The 17,900-nt window shown below is 38.9% G+C and overlaps 1 protein-coding gene across 2 annotated transcripts in view; it reads right to left on the reverse strand.

Moving 5' to 3' along the window:
* Nucleotides 1-270: 270 nt before the first annotated feature.
* The window catches only part of PCDH11X (protocadherin 11 X-linked), a 983,439-nt gene continuing 965,809 nt past the window's right edge, over nt 271-17,900 (reverse strand). For both annotated transcript variants that reach the window (XM_043491961.1, XM_038417020.2), the window contains one exon: nt 271-2,160. In XM_043491961.1, coding sequence (XP_043347896.1) covers nt 1,778-2,160 — 383 coding nt within the window. In that variant the 3' untranslated portion in view covers nt 271-1,777. The remainder of the gene's footprint in view (nt 2,161-17,900) is intronic.

Here is a 17,900-nt window from a genome sequence, read left to right on the forward strand (position 1 = left end):
ACTAAATGTGATTTGAATAGATTTACAGTGGGGACAACAATATATAAAGCTACTTATACCTGCTGGGCACATAAAAGAAGCTGTTTTAGCATTCATTGGAACCCTGAACACCTGGAATTTCTATAAATTTTACAAGCAGCTTATATTGCAGCATTTTTACACACATTTGTTTATAAATTACAGATTTTAAGTTTACATTAAGAAGCCTACACAGAATTCCATCCACAGGAAGTAGTGACGCATTCCCTTCCCTCCCCACCCCAGCCCCCATCAAACTTAGATTGTCTCTTGATTTAAAGTAGCATTTTAACTGATTTTGTTATGAACAAAAATTGTTTGATAATGGGATGTATGTATCGTTCTTGACATAATGGATGGATAGAAACAACATACCAGGAGGAAAATACCGTAATTCTTTTATCTAAGAAAGACATTTTCTTTGTGTCCAATATAGGATTTACTAACTTTCTTTTATGCTATGTAAAGAGTATCTCATCCAGCGCAAGGTTCAGACAAGACTGCCTAATCTTTCCAGTACATCACCTTGAGCTCCTGTAGAATAGCATAATTGGGGTGTATTTATAATTACATCCATCCAACATTCACCTCCTGACTTCCTCTTTCTTTGCAGAGTAATGTCAATAATTTTCTTCAGTAAACTAAGCTAGAATGACAAGAGCGCCTTAGTCTAATAGGTTTAGTGAGCACTATCTAAGGTTATATTTAATTCTTTACTGAAAACCTGCAGTGACTGACTATAGAGCTGTAAAATTAACATTTAAATCACCATAATATTCTCTACACAAGAGTAGTTTACAGCCACAGTACTGCATCAGCTGTGAAATCTACCCAGTTTCCTTCTGTGTTTATGTAATCCCCAATTCACAAAGACATTAACCAATATGAAATTTGCAAGATAAAGACATGATTAGTGATAGACTCATGGCTGACAACTGGCAGGTAGAATATGGGTTGTGACATAGCTTACATTAGTCTAGAAAAACAAACCTTGGAAGCAAGAAACTCTCTTTGTAAAATTGCAGTCCAGTCATCACTATAGAGGTATCTATTTAGCAACAGGACATTAAGGTCAAATAAAATATTCAGTTTCATGCTTCATTTAAGCTATTTTTTCCCAAAATCCGAATACAGGTAAGCTGAGTGAGTACAACCTTATAATGAAAAGCAAGCGGGATCAGGAAGACTTTTAACACACTTCTCTTCCCTGTCATGGAAAACATAAAATATTGTAAAAGTGCCTTGCATCCAAAGAATTAAATCACTCATTTAATCACTGATTTCAAGTAATAGATTGACAAACTGCCTACTTAATCTCTATTTGCTATTGACTGTTGAACAAATGTGCCCGATGAATGTGTTAAATATAATGTACATATAAAACAAAAAAGAGAATTTGAGAGTCATCTATATGTCTATTATATAGATTGTGATAGTGCCCAAAATGTGTTAGGAAATTATGAGACAGAAGAAGACAGTCCCTGCCCTAACAAGTTGTTGTTTGTGCTATGATGACCCATTTGGGGAAATAAAATGAACAGAGTTTTGTTTGTTGTGTATACTTTTGACCAACAATTATGGTAAATTTCCTTTAATTGAGTACTAAGGACTCAGCTCTTCAAATTCAATTCAGAATTCTATTTACATAAATATTCACAAGCCTAACAGGTTTGTATATGCGGTAAAGTTAACTGTTAGGCTGTGACTATATACACTTACACTTTAAAGCCTGAAATAGCTGATTTTGACAGACATGCTTTTATAACTGGTGCTCATGTATAAAGGTGTTATTCCCAGACACTGGTGCCTGTTGCGATGGAGTGAAGTTTGCCAGGGGAATCACTTTGACTGGATCTTCACTGGTACAGTGTCTTTCACAGGTGTTGTAGAACTGGGGCTGTGGACCACCTTGGCTTTTGTCAGTATCATCCTTCGGCCTTCCAAGCGCGTGTCTTCCCTCAGGTCTGGTTCCTCGACCCCATCCTTGCTGGAAGCCAAATGATGGCAAAGGAGAGTTGGATTGTTGGTACTGTGTCAAAGAAGGTGGCATCCAGCAGTTGTCAGAATGGCCTAGGATAAGACATTCTTGTGTGCAGGTTTCAGAAGCTTCAGCAAGGGCTTTTTGGAGATTAACTTCAATAGCTGGGGAGGGGGAAAAATGACAAGAGATTATCTAGAGTTCAAAAGATTCTGCTGAAAACAGATTCAGGCCTACTGATGCAGGCTCCAATCCTGCAAATGCTTATACGTGGTTGCAAGGGAACTAAGCATATGCGAAGGGGCATAGTGCTCATTAGCAGGTATATGAAGAAACATTAATATTTACTGTAGAGACTATATCACATCTTGTATCCATATAATTAAAGTTCTCAAAGTCCTATTTTCCCTCAGTGGACCCAAAACATTATCACCTGCATTATAAATCAACCTGTAAAGATTATAATGAACGAACCCCCTATTCACTAGAAAGTTTGCACAGAATTGGCTTGTACAGAATGTACAATTGTTAAAATAAGACCCTTTTGAATATATACTCCATTTGACCCTTTTTAAAAAGGGCAAAGTAAAATGAATCTGGCCACATAGTCTATTGGATTCAAAGATGTGCTTGAGAGTTTTAAGACTGAAAGACACTGAAACAGTTATCAAAAAAGGAATTGATTTCTCCATGCCTTTTATATTTGAAACCTGGACGAATCAGAGGGTAATAGCAGGAGAAACTGTAGCCCTCTTTAAAGTATAAGGTGTTGAATCACCGTAACTTGTGTAAACATAGCAGGTCTCATGCACTTCAAAAAAGGATTATAGACAATTTAATTTGTTCAAAGATATGTTACTAAAACTGCATGACAAGTTTTTACAGTACATACACTAACATACTATACCTGAAATAATGCTGGTGAGTTACATTGAAAGGCTGTTAACTTTGCTATATAATGAAACTTTTAATTATACATTAAGTTGGATTTACCAGTGCATTATCTGCAAGTGCTTTCAGAGAGAGAGAGAGAGAGAGAGAGTGTGTGTTAGTGTGTGAGAACACTGTTTGAGTAATCATCCCAAAACAGCTGAAGGGCTTTTAAAGAAAGATACATTGTGTTGGCTGCATATCACTAAAGAAGCAGGCCCTTCCAAAAAAGGATACATTTTTTTTAACCTTTTAAACATGTCTGAGCCTTTACCAGAAGAACTTTAGAACTGGATTCTGCCATATTACATATTTAAAAATAAAGTATGCAATAACTAATCTCGAAAACTAAAGCAATGCAAGGTTCTGAGTGAGAGATATTTTGGCTTTGTTTTAAAAGTTTATATCGAATAGACACTGCATTGCTGATTTTGGATATTTTTAGAAAGTCTGAAATGTACAAAAATCTACTTTCATGAAAGGGCTGTACATCTATGCTTAGAGATGTACTGTAATATGTATATACTGTTTGACATACAAAATATAGTTATTTTTGTCAGACTACTACTGCTAAGTAGGAAACTGCCTACTATAAAATATCTTGGCTAGCATTATGAAAATACCAAACTCTGGATTACTCCACATAAAATGCACTGAAAAAGTGTGTGTCTGGTAATGAAATATCTGGTTGTTCAAAACAGCAAATTTGTTCTGATAAACTGGGCAGTTCAGCATCTCTCTTGTCAACTTGTCTCAATATTTTTTTATTTTAATCCTGAGAATGATTTGGCACTTCTGAAATACAAATCCGGTTATGCTGTGTAAAGGGCCAGATGGATAGTATTAGGTATAAATGTGGGAGTCACTGAAGTGTTAAAGCGCAGGCACACACACACACAAGTTATTACAGATGGACTATTCCAGTCCTTCCAGCATCTGACGGTAACTTTTAGTAGACACATCTGCTAAGATATATGTGGTCAAGTCTGCTTTAAGTTCTAATATGTGTGTCCTAGTCATTTACACTTGTGTAAAATCTGGGGTAAGTCCACTGACATATATATGTCACTGACTTCAATGAGTTACTCCGGTTTTATACCAATGTGAATACAAGTAGAATTTGACCATTTTCAAGCATTAGTGAAACCTTTGACATTTCCAGCACCTATGCTTATTCCCTCATTTTAAATTAAAATGGACATGTGTCTATGTACACATGAATGCTTACTTAAAGAAATCAAATTGTTTAAGATTTTTGGTGGTATACAAATGATGATATAGTTCTTAAACTGTACTGATGTCTCAACAGCTGTAAGGGAATAAGCATAGAAGTAAATTGCAGACAGCAATGATTTTCAGAGAACACACTAGATGAGGCGATGGTGGACTATAGGCCAATTTCAGAGCCATTTTGACAGATCAGTTAGATGGATGTTTTGCCAGATTAATATTGGGTTCTGAACACACTTTAAATGTTTGCAGAGAAACATTCTCTTAACTGACAAATACATTTCTCTGATTTTCAACAAATTTAACAAAAGAATCCAGGCAAAATCTAAGTATAAGTCGTAAATACTATACAGTTATTTCTTAGACTGCAAACTGTGCAGCTCTGATCTTGTGTGCAGGAGTGAGGTCCTAGATCAGTGGTGGGCAATCTGTGGGCAGCAAGTGGGCCATCAGGGTAATCCACTGGTAGGCCGTGAAACAGTTTGTTTACACTGACTGTCTGCAGCTCCCAGTGGGTGGGGTTTGCCATTCCTGGCCAATAGGAGCTGCAGGAAGCAGCAAGGGCCACAGGGAGCTGTGGGCAGTCAATGTAAACAAAATGTCTCGCAGCCCGCCAGTGGATTGCCCTGATGGGCTGCATGCAGTCCTCGGGCCGCAGGTTTCCAACCACTGCCCTAGATGGTAAACTCTTTGGGTATGTCTACACTGTTCACTAAATCTTGGTCTGTAGGACCGAAGGTTGTGGACTCAGTGTTTCCAAGACTGTGCTTGAGTAGGGTGACTAGATGTCCTGTTTTTAAAGGAACAGTCCCATATTTAAGCCTTCCTGTAGGTGTCCCAACTTTTTCTTAAAAATGGGCAAATTGTCCCATATTTTCTGTCTTCCCCCACATCAGTACTGGCGGGTCCTGCTCACCAGCCGCCCAGGGTGGGTGTGAAAGGCTGGTGGTGGGATGAAGATACAGAGTGTGGGGACAGCTGCACCCCTTGCTTGTCTATCAGTGCAGCCCCCACAGCATGCTAGGTCTTGGCCAGCTGGGCCCCATCCCACCCCCTTTTCCGGCTGGCGATGGCTGGACCGGCATCTCAGAAAAGCCCAAGACCCGCTAGCCAGGAGGAGTCGAGCCCTGCATAGTGCTGGTATGGGGAAGCCTCTCCACCCCTCAACTAAGCTCTGGAGTGTTGGGAAGCGATCCAGCCTGTTCATGTTCTGAACCTGCAGGTTTCACAGCAGCACTCCACGCAGGGGCTTAGCACTCTCTTCACCCCCCACTGCCCTGGGTCCTGCCTCAGGTAGCACTGTCCCCTGCTGAGCCCTGTCTCTGGCCGGGTTCACTGAAATCCCCCTATGCTTGAGCATCCACACTGCATTGTAAACCTGGCTTTACAAATGCTGGACCTGGGTCTCAGTCATTCTTGGTCTCATAGCATTAGCATCCATAATGCACTACATAGACTTTCTGACTTGGGTCTACAGAAAAGGAGTACTTGTGGCACCTTAGAGACTAACAAATTTATTAGAGCATAAGCTTTCGTGAGCTACAGCTCACTTCATCGGATGAAGTGAGCTGTAGCTCACGAAAGCTTATGCTCTAATAAATTTGTTAGTCTCTAAGGTGCCACAAGTACTCCTTTTCTTTTTGCGAATACAGACTAACACGGCTGCTACTCTGAAACCTGTGACTTGGGTCTGAAGTTTGAGCTGTGCTCACACTGCAAAATGGCAGGGCTTGGATGTGAGTCACAGCTGGACTCAGGTTCTGACCTTACCCACACACCAGGGTCCTAGGACCTGGATCCTTAGTGCTTGTTTACCTAAGTCAGACTGAATTGTGCATGGAAAGAAGCAGGCCGGCGCTCAAATCTGAGTAGAAAACAGGCTTAATTTGCAGTATAAACATACCCGCAGTGGTCAGGACCTTACCTATCTTTCTGTTTGCATAAAGGCTAGCACAGTGGGCCCTTGAATGTGGTAGTGCTTGGAGACCCTAATCATTATAACATGTATAATGTACAACTTTCATAAATTGTACTGAGGGATAACACCATCTCAGCTAACCATCTTTTCTGGGGAGTTGAGGGAGAAGAGGAAATAAATTACATTTAGTAAACTTAAGCAAACCCACAAAATCTTCTCTGCGGGATGTCTGATTTTAGAATAAATGTCCCTCACAGTGTAGTCAACTCTTTGTTAAATAAATGTATACCATGCTCATTTTAAAAACACAAATTCTTATAAGGATCTTTAACTAATTGTCTTGCTTCAAAAGAACCAAAGATCTGAAAGATAAAAGATAAAATATTTTTTTTAAATCTAAATTGGCTGTGTATAGGAAGTACCATCAGTGTAGCTCTGAGACAGACATCCTCAGGAGACTGGGTATGTTGCAAGAAATAAAAATAATTCAGGATGTCACAACGAATATATTGTGAGACAGGCGAGGTCCCCAATATCTACATGTAAAGGGATCTTGGAAAACCTCAACAACTGATCTTCAGCAATAAAATGTGCTAGCAAGGATAATTGGGATTCAAAACAGTCTGTGTCTGGTAAGGAGCAAAAAAAAAAAAAAAAAAAAAGAAAAAAGACAGCAGTATGAAATATTATGTTTTTAGCCCGATGAAATAAGAATCATTGTTGGAACATAATTCATCAGCTCTTGGCTGAATCTAAAATGAAATATAGTGAGTATTCTGTATGAATATTCAACAGGCACCATCTTTTTTATATCTGCTTTTTCCAAGCAGTGTTATGTATCTTCTTTCTTTCTGTGACTAATTCATTCTCCTTTTTCCTTCTATTTTGTCATTCTCTTTTCTTTGCCATTTGGGGCCTCCCTGAATAGCAATTTGGCAGTGGTGCTTCACTGATGTCTAAACTAGGATTTAGTCATACAGTATTATATTTTTTATGATTTCCTATTAATAGGAAAGAGGAGCTTCACACAGGTGAAATATACTATGAGTACCAGCTGGAAACATAAACATTGCAATTGATTTCTGAGTATTTTGGTTGTGGATCATTGTTACGGATCTAGAACAGAAAAAGATCATTATCATTATGCAGTTATTTTCCCACTCACCATAAGATTTAGCTCTTTCATCTCAGAAGGGGGGTCACTGGTTGAATTGAGAGGAATAAAGAGGCTGCACAGCTATGGTAAGTGTGAAGTTCAAAGTTTAGGAGGCTGGTTACCAGAGGCAGCATGATTGACCATGGTGCTTTCTTGGCTTCCCTCTAGTGGCTGTGGCATTCGTGTGCACGTATATACCCGTGAGAGGCAGAGCTGGGAAAAATTTGTCAAACTTTTTTTTTCAGAACTGCCAGTGAACTAAAAATCCATTATTCACAAACCTCTGACAAGTCACTGTTGGATTAAGGGCTGGACGGAATTTTCCTGAGCCCCTTCTATGATTGATAGGTGAGGGGTCGAAACACAGGTTCTCATCTGTCCCTTCCCTCATGAGTATTTTTGTGAGAAATCATGGGTGCATCTGCTCACCAATCTCACTGGCACCTGGTCCTGCCTCCACCAGATGAACTGAAGAAGGATTTTGATGCTTCCTGCCTTGTAGCTTTTGAAGATCATATTTTCAGTAGCTACATGTTGCTTTCTACTTGCTACTGCAATGCAGAATCTCTAGGGAGTTCCCTCTCATATGCCAGAAGGGGTGGGGCTATTTTCCCTGAAATCAGGAAGAGGAGGATATAATTCTCAATATTCTCATATAATAATAAACAATATTGGAAAATGTAGACCCAGATTGGGTTTTGATATATCCGTCCTTACGGACCCCCATATTAGAGTATTCATGTACCCTCACCAACTCGTGCATCTTTCCCATTTACAGTGTGAGTTGCACTCTAAAGAAAGAGAGCATTTTCAGTTCACAGAATCAACTGTACTCATTCACAAAAATACACTTACCATTTTTATTTGAACTTTAGATTGCTTTTGGCAACTAACTGGGGGATCATGTTTATTTAATTTGTCTGCCCCAGAATGAAGAACACTTTTAAAGGACTACTCTGCCAGATGAATTTCTGTTTTCTCAGAGCACTCAAGTCTAACTAGAAGCACAATAGCTAAAAAGCTTCCTTCATTGTTCCACAGCCTTTATCATTTGTAGGGCAAAGCAGTTTTCAATAAACATATGTAAAAGCCAAGTTTCAAATTCCAGTATTTCCAGTAGCTAGCCTTCAGTCAAAAACTGATCATTTAACCTTATTTGCTTTTCAAAATATGTGCAGAGAGGCTTTTTACCAAAGAAAGAGCAGAACGGTACATACAGTAAGTATAAATGTTGTTTGACTACTTTTCCTCCAAGCATTAATTGCTCAGGTTGGAACAAAGAATGATACAGACGTGATCTTTTCCTCTCACTACGTAAAGGAACCCAACCACCCAAAATTGACACAAACAGACATAGACACATGAAACCTGTATGTGTGCAACAAAACTGTATATTTCAGCACCGCTATTTCAAATCTGCCTTCGCTGTATTCCACTATGAAGAACACTTTTCTGAGAGCATTTTAAAAAGCAAGGGTTGTTATTGACTGCTAATTCTCATTAGGTTTGGCTTTGATCTAGAACTTCTGTTTCTCACTGTCAGTTCTGCGACACCTGATGCTGAGAAAGATGGTCATATGGGTAAGAATCAGTCAAGACATCTGGTTCCTGTTATCATTGTGCCACAGACTTTCTATGTACCCTTGAGCAAGTTACATGGGGTCAGATTTTCAAACATGCTCAGCTTCTACACTTGATGCCTGAGTTTTCAAAAAACTGAGCACCCAATGTGCTAAATTCTTCTGAAAATCCCTATGCCTCAGTTTCCACATCTGTATAACATGGGGAAGAATGCTTATCTAGCTCACGGGCACGTGAGGCTTTATTCATTAATGTTTGCAGAGCATGTGGATATCCGTAGATAGAAATTTATAGACATACCTAATCTACCTTTAAATGTACTGTATCAGTGCTGGCTTTGTGCTTGCTTTGGTGCATACATAAAACTGTCTTTAAAAGGGAAAATTAGAAAACAAGTTAAACACATAGCTTAAAATATTTAGACAGTCTAAGTTATCTAGTTGAAGTCTTAACAAAAAGCCAGTCCTGAATATGACACATTCTGGATGTGAACCATCCAACATTACATTTAGCACACTCTTGTTTCATTACAAAGCAAGCAACAATTAGCACATAATTAAGCAAATTGCCCATAATTATGCCATCACTGAGATATTTTTCATATTTTCACAACACAGACCATACATGAATACATAGCTTGTGGTGCCAATGCTATTCTGTCAGCAGCAAGAAGTGCCTCTCACCTACTGAAGCATTTCTTATTTAAAAAAAAGCTCCAGTAGCACTTTCAGTACTATCTGCTCAGCAGGAACTCACCAGAGTGATGCAGATGAGAACCTTACACTGCTCATGTTGGCCAATAGCTAGTAAGAAATGGATCTCTCTTTTTTTGTGCAGGAGGTGGTACTCAATCCAAGATGGAATGCAGCCCTAATATAGGGAAATTATGGACCAGAATTACCCTGGGGACCAAAACTAGCCACTTGGGTAACAGATTTTAGCAGCCTTAGCTATGTAAGAGACCAGAAGTGACAGTAAAAATTAAGGGGGGGGGGAAAGAAAGTTGAAATGGTCTGTTAGTATAAGCTGAGTTGCTTTAATGAGGTCAGCAGCAAGATACTTTAATGTAGAAATCCTAAATGATTGCTGTTATAATATACTCTACCTTTTTGCTTTAATAATAAAATACATTTGGGAGCAGATTGCTATGAATATTTAAGTTTCAATAAATTGAAGAAAAATAAGAGAGAGTGATTATTCCACCCTTTGAAACGCTTTATTCAAAGACCCACTAAAGCATACACTAGTACTAGGCAGCTTGCTTTAATTCTTCACTCTGATATACAAGTCCCATTATCTACTGGGCCAAGAAAAAAATCATACATTAACAATGGGAGACCCTCCATCTGTTCTGTTTGGGTTCAATCTCCATGTGCATTGAAGAATTTAGATACTTATCTAGCTATCAGAACTTTGAGTCTGCAGCCTTAGGCTAGAGATTTCAGACCAGCGAGAAAATGAATTGTTTCCTGACATTTTAAGTCCTGACCAGAAACTGAAAAATCCTTCACAATATTTTGATACCTTGGAAAAATAGTTTAATTCAATATTATTTCTCAAAATGAGTAGAATTGGGGTGAGGTACTTAATTCAAACTAAATTGTTTAATCCTATAAACAGAATATACCCTTACATTTTGGGGGGGTTGCTTTGGATATAGCTCTACAACTCCCAATCAAGTAATGGGAGTGCTTTAGTTCAACTCCCGACAAATTTCAGAAAATGTAGGGGTAGATCATCAGCAGGGTTGCGGGAGGGTGACAGCTCCTCCCCTCTTCCATTTTCTACGAATGCATTCCTGTTTTGAAATTTAAGTAGAGGCTATATCTTCACTGCAAAAATTAAGTAGAGGCTATATCTTCACTGCAAAAAAAAAAGTGATTTTACACTGTGATAGCTAACTTAAGTAGGCTCCTTAATGTAAAATCCTAGTGAAGACAAGGCCTGGGTAGTTTTACCTTGATGTAATAGCTCAATAGAAATTCAGGTGGCAGTTATAGGAATTGCCATGACTAGCTTCATTGAGGTTAAAAGCTCCTTGTGCCCATTAGGTTTTTACGTTGAGACAGCTATTTTGAAGGATAAAACCCCACAATTTTTGCAATGAAGACAAAGCCAGAAATAAAACTCCAATAAATACTCAAAACATAAACCTTTTAGGAGACTCCCAGGCTCCTGCATCACCTTGCTAAATCTGGATGCTCGCAAAGGTATTGAAGCCTGGGGCAGCATATAAATGTATTGGATTATGTCAATGGGTTAGGGACATGCTGAGACCCGGCTAATGGGAGCAGCCAGGCTGTTGATTGCACTGTTAGAGAGGGAAGATGTTTTGAGATAAAAATAATGCCACCAAATATTTTTTTTTCTTTCTTACTGTTGAGGTGTACCTTGATATATAAATCCCTTGCTCATGATGAAGAGAGTAGACTCTTTAAACTGGAAAGGTGTAATTGAATAGTTTGTTCTCAGTGACCAAAACCCTTATTTATGTTCTCATCAGATGTTTCTACAGCATGTCAAATCTTGTTTAGATGAAACTCCTTGTTCTCCAATGAAATGTACCTATCCTTTGTTGACAAAAGACAAGGACAGACTTGCTGGGCCCCAGATAGGATGCTATTAGGAACAGTGGGCATGCAAGAATATAATCCAAGTCTTGGGTCTGATTTTTTCCAGAGGTGCGGAGTACCCAACTTTCATTAACGTCAGTGTGACTTATGAGTCGTCAGTAACTGAGAAGCAGGCTTTCAAAGTCTACTTAATTAACCACACAAGATAGAAAATACTGCTATGCACACTGCTACAGTAATTCCCAGACATATTGAAAATGACCAGTAGACCCTCAGGCCAGGCTAAACAAACAAAAAACAAACAGGATAGCACAGGCCATTTATTAAATGGGTCAGGGCATTTTTTTAACATGCCAGTGTGCCCTGATCCAAGAGCTGATCCAGGGTCTGGTAACTGTGCTATTTTCAACCCCAAATCATGACATTATTGGCATAAAAAAATGAGTATTTATACAAAGATTATTCCAGTCCTTTTCATTGGTCTTTTGATTTTCAAACTCTCTCTGCCCCCCCCCCCCCCACCACCAAAGTGCGTACGATTATTACAGCGTTGCCTAAAGTTATACAGCAAGGTGATGTTGTCTCTGCTAAAGCAGTTCTTGCTGGAAGACCCAACTGAGACCAAATTACAAATGATACAATTATAAACTGCTGTCTACAGGGACTAAGCTTTTAGCTTCTTCCCAGACCCTAAAATTCTAATGAATTAGCTTTGTGCCCCCCACAGCCTGACATCTGTCCTCGCCCCTTAGTGCGCCTGGTCTCCTCTTGCAGCTCCAGGGTTTCTTCAGCTCACCCTCATGCTTTCTAAGCCTGGCATTGCCTGGATGGAGAGAGGAGTGACATAAGAATGTCCCTTTAGCTAGTCAGTGTTTACAGGTAATATAGGATTGTCCATTTAAGAGTACACTCACATTTTATATATTATTTATAAATGAAATTTTAATATGAAAAATGTCAGTAGATTATAAGCACGTTACAAACACAAGTAGCATGTGGAACTAGATGGTTATTGGTACATCATTAGAAGGGATTATAGCTAGTTATAAGCACTAGTTATAGACTCCAAGAGGCCAACAGGGTACTTATAAGAAACAACTGATTAAACACCTATTAATCATTTACTAGCTCTTTATAAATGGAGCCTTAATATAAAGTATGACCAAGATTAAAATTGGATTTTATAGTAGGCAATAATTTAAATGACTATACTGCTCACATCTGTTTTACACGATTCAGGGCCAGATTTGTAATCATATTTAAGCACCTAAAATACAGACAAGAGTTTAACACTATTTGGAAGTCAGGGCCAAAATTTTTAAAAGTATTTAGGTGTTGCAATGCCTAACTGACTTAGGACCCTAGATCTGTTTTTGAAAAATGTCTTAGGCACTTAAACCCAGAGCCTCAAAGGTATTTAGGAATTTATATGGGAGTTAGAAATCTAAACACCTTCTGAGGTTCTGGGCCTTAGGCACCAAAGGTCCATTGACTTTCAATGACAATTAGGTGCCTAAATCCAAAATTTAGATCCTCAAAACCCCTCCTTAATGCTTAGGGGAATAAAATTTTGCCGGTAATGTCCCCTAGGTGCCTAAATTTCTGCCAGTGGGCATATACAATGACTTAGTGGTTCTCAAATTATGGGGTGAAACTCCCAAGGGAGGCACGGGAGTGTGTTAAGAGAGGCATGAGCTGTGTGCCTCTTTTTTTTTTTAAAGAGCTCCCTCTGTAAGCCCTGGGTGGCTGAAGCCTGTGTAGAACAGCTGTGCACACCCGGGAGGCAGGTGGGAGGGGATAAAGGGGATAGCTGGAGCCCTGACACTCCGGGCTGGCAGTGGGAGCCAGGGGTGGCACTGGGGGCGCTTGCGGCAGCTACAGCCACCCCAAACTTTGCCTTAGCCAGCACAAAAGTCAAATGGGCTGAAGCCGAGCTGGGGCTGGAGCCGTGTACACCCGTGTCCACTCCCCAGTACAGGGGCAGCTGTGCTGTGCTGCAGGGAGCAATGTGTCCCCAGGCAGCCACTTGTGCAGCTGCAGCCCCATCAGTTCTGTCCTCTGCTGACTGGCAGCATTGATGGGTGGATCGAGTGGTCCATGTGGGCAAATGAACAGGCACTGACATCCGAGCTCAGTGAGTAGGGCAGCAGGAACATCTCCGCCTGGGCAGCTGGGTAGGGGACAATCGAGGGGTTGGGAAGGGGAGTTGGGTTAGGGGTGTGGAGCTGGTGTGCGGCCATCACCACCTTTACTTCTCCACTGCTCCCATATTGTTTTAGTAAACTACGGGGAACTGCAATCATTTTCTCATAGCTCAGGGAGGCTCACTATGATACAGTTTGAAAATCCCTTTCTTGGAATAAAGATACCCTTAAAGTAAACATCTCAATACAGAGATGAATTAGGCTAGGCATTCACAGAAATACAATGCATCTCTTCTACATACTTTTATGTTTTTTCTTGGAATTCTTGTGCAAGTGAAAGAGAGCAAAAGTGATTAGCTAGGTATACAAAAGATGGTTTACTTCCAGACTAATAAGCTTGGACTGAATGATACTGCAGCATCTGCAATCTTGATCTTTCCTGCTTGAGCTCACTCAGCCTCTAGATTCACATTTAAATTAGTGCCCTGGGTTTTATTTTGTTGTAAATTATTCCAAATTATAAACATGACACTTTGCTAAAGAGCCCCATTGCTAAACTTTAAATTACTTAGTTATTTCGTACTGTAAAGTTATGATTAACTCTTCAATGTTAAGATAAACATGTAAAGTGTAATGAATAGCCTAGAATTTAAAGTATATTGATTAGAATAAATGGAAATATAAGTGCTTTATAAGATTTAAGGTATAAATAACGTGTTTTATTTAATATTTCATTAGCCATCTCACTTTTGTACTGCTCCTTGTTAATTATTGATAAAGAGTTCATTTATTTCAGATGTACTACAAATTTAAATCAAAATCACTTAGGATATAAGGTGAAGCTACACTGAGATAGGTGGTTCATGCTCTAGTAATAACCGTTGAACTAACCAAAGAGAAAAGAGTGAAATTTACAGTTTCCTTCATATCTGAGAAGACAATGGTGACTGACTTGAATGATATAAAGCCAGCTCTTATAATGATGCAGAGTTTTTGGTAATAAATCAAACATCTGTGTATAAACATGCAGTAGGGCAAAGGGTTTCAGCTGCCACTTTTCAGCTAGCCCATGGAAAATACGATTTTAACTTTTTTGTCCAGAGCACTTGTTACATTGCAGATGATTTGCTGTGTCTTTTGGTCTATAAAACTTTACTCTGTATCTTTCAAGATTTAACTCTTGTTTGCAGTAAGAGAATGAACTCTTCAATGTGAAGCTGTAGCAGCTTACATAATTATCAACAGAGACTGCCTGCCTCATCAACTGATGCCCCTAAAGTTTAGGCTAAGAATTCTGCCCCAATAGCATTGATAGGACAGCATGGACAATCAAAACTGTAAGTTTCAATTTCATGTGCAATTACATAGGTTTAGCTAACCATCTAAGGAGGTGCTTGCTTCAGTGCTCACATATTCTTGGGCTTGATTCAATTTAAGCCTGCGTTTCCCAAGTGTGGAGTGCAGAGAACTATCTTTGGGTCATGGAAAGAGTTTCCAGTTGTTCTCTAGAGTCTCAGCTTTTGTGTTTTCAGTCAGTCTCTAGCTGGTATGGTTGCACAGAAAATCTAAATGTGAAGCGAGTGCAATCAATATATAGATATCTGCCTGTGTCTGGCGAGAGCCTGAGAAAACAGCTATCACAGTAATTTCAGTGGGTGCTAACTCACCTGATGATACTTTAAATGTCAGTTTTGTTTGCTATTTCACTGCTCATAAATGCATGTCAGAAAGGAGAGGAAATATCATACAAGTCCATCCATTTTTTCCCCAAAGTGTGGGGTAGAGAAGATGTATGAATAAAGACATGTAGAGCTCTAACACTACATGGTGGGTGGATTTCAGGAGGAAAAAGGTGTGCTTAATGTCAATTTCCTGAAGTGGGATATGGCTTTCAAACTTTTGGAAAACACTACTCTAAGGTCCTCCTAGCTTCCGCTACCATGACCTTTAGAAATGGGACTGCTGCCCAGAGCAAGCCCACTTTGATATTTGGGAGGAGAGGATGGCAGTGCACGTCACCTGCAAGTCTGTACTGGCTGGCACAGATTTGGTCAGCAGCACCCCAAACTGGAACTGGCCATGGAAAAGACCCTCTGATTTAAAAAAAATCTCTCCCCTAGGAAGACACACAAGACAAAAATCTGTTTTTTTCTGAGATTAACCCTGCTGGGACTGTGGGGTGTTCTGATGTGCAATTAACATGTAAACCATACGATTTAAATGACTAGCAGTGATCCTTATGAAAAGATTCCTGCTTGGAAAAGGAAATCTGCTTGAAAATGTCAAGGAGTATCATTCAGATTAACAAAAAAGAGCTTGAACAGAAATAACTGCTGCCTATTTTCATAAGCAAAAATACAGTCAGATATGTTCTCTGCAACAGAAAAGGTGGCCCCACGCAAAAGTGGCACTTCAGAAACAAAAGAAGGGATAATTGACATAAAACTGCTTAAACCAGTTTAAGGTAACCCTGGACATTTTGTAAAAGTATCTACATTCACTTCTACCATCACTAATTTTTCAAGTACCTCATTAGGAAAGCATATAAGAATCAATTACCACCAATTAAACAGATGTCTATTCACTTAAGTTCAATTATTTATTTAATCAAGACATAGTACAACATGGTATGTACTTTCATTAAATATATTCTTTAGGAGAATCTTTTTTCTTCTGGGAATTTTTAATCAATATTATTTTAGATGAACTTGTGATAAGGTAAAAGCAGAATGATAAGACAAAAGAAAAGAAATCTTGAATACTGTGAGTAAAAACTACTTTTAAATTCCTTTACTAAACATATCAGATACATTCTTGCATCCTATTAAATGTAGTTTATTATCACTTATATTCAATTATTTTTCAACTATTTGGAAAATGTGGTTTACAGATTAAATCTGGTTACTGCTGTACTGAAAACACAGCAGTTTTCTCCTGGAAAAACTGAGAAACAGGTGAAAAAATGTAAAATGCATTGGATTTTTGTTTTAGCGATCAGGATATCCTTTACTTCGCAAAAAGTCTGTTTGCTTCAGAAAATGTAAATGAATAATCCCCAGTGCAGCTTTTTGTATCTTCTGCATATAAACCTGGGTTAAGTATGTAAAATCATTTCTTGATCCCTTTAAAAGTATCCAAACTGTTATATAGCTGCAAGATTTTATTAGAAATTACTGAATACTCCATATGAGGTGGAAGAAGCTGGTATATAGAGAGCTCAAATCCTTAAATCTTTATAGCCTCTCTTGCCTAGGTAATATTGAATGTTATATCTAAGATGTCCCTGTAAATGTGTCTGTTACCACATGGTAACTGGTTGCAGGCTGAATAATTTTGTTCTCCTCCAAATGTGCTGTGCATGTGTGAACACAACTATGCACCCACCCTTTGTCTATCATTTACTGAGTTTAAAAAGGAAAGAAGATATGTGAGGGGTGAGAGAGCTCAGATCTCCCAATTCTGGAAAGAATAAAGCTAATCTAATTAAACATTTTTCAAGCAGTAATTTCTAAGTACTGTTAATGGCAGTGTGACATTGCACTCCATATGTTTTATGGAAATATGCTTATGGAGTGTGAATATGATGCAACTGGAATACACTTTATGCGAAAGGTCTCTTGTAAGGTATAACAAAGGTTATAACCTACTGAATATATTCCTCCAATTTGTATGCATGTATCGTTTTTGTATCTAAAACTAGAAATATGAAGTATAGCTCTGAGGTCCTATTGTAATTATGCAAACTGTGGGCCATTAATGGTGGTTTAGAATCTTGATGGCTCCCACTGACTAAGACAATTGGTTATAAATGGTTTATTTACCTGAAAGACTTCCTGTGTACATGTGGACCAACCCAGGAAGAATGGAGACTAGGGGTTTTACAGTGACATGTGACCATGTCACATGATACTGGAATCCATCTTAATCCTTTGAGGTGGGGGTGGGGACAAGCACAGACAAAAGATTCCCGCCTTGTTCCAAAGCTATAAAAGGGGCTGCAGCAGGACAAAGGGGGCTGCCAGTCATGAGAAAACCCCTGCTTACCACCCGAGATGTCTGCTGGAACTAACAGGACTGTACCAGGGAAAGGATTGGACCCAGAATAGGAAGGAGTATAGTTTGTGAAAGAAGCTTATTGGAACATCTCTGAGGGTGAGATATTACTTGTAATCAGTTTCTTAATGTATTAGGCTTAGATTTGCGTATTTTTGCTTTATTTTGCTTGGTAACTTACTTTGTTCTGTCTTTTAGTACTTGAAACCACTTAAATCCTACTTTTTATACTTAATAAAATCACTTTTGTTTATTAATAAACCCAGAGTAAGTGATTAATACCCGGAGGAGCAAAGAACTGTACATATCTCTCTATCAG

This window comes from Dermochelys coriacea, chromosome 9 (assembly GCF_009764565.3).
Source record: "Dermochelys coriacea isolate rDerCor1 chromosome 9, rDerCor1.pri.v4, whole genome shotgun sequence".
Taxonomy (NCBI): Eukaryota; Metazoa; Chordata; order Testudines; family Dermochelyidae; genus Dermochelys; species Dermochelys coriacea.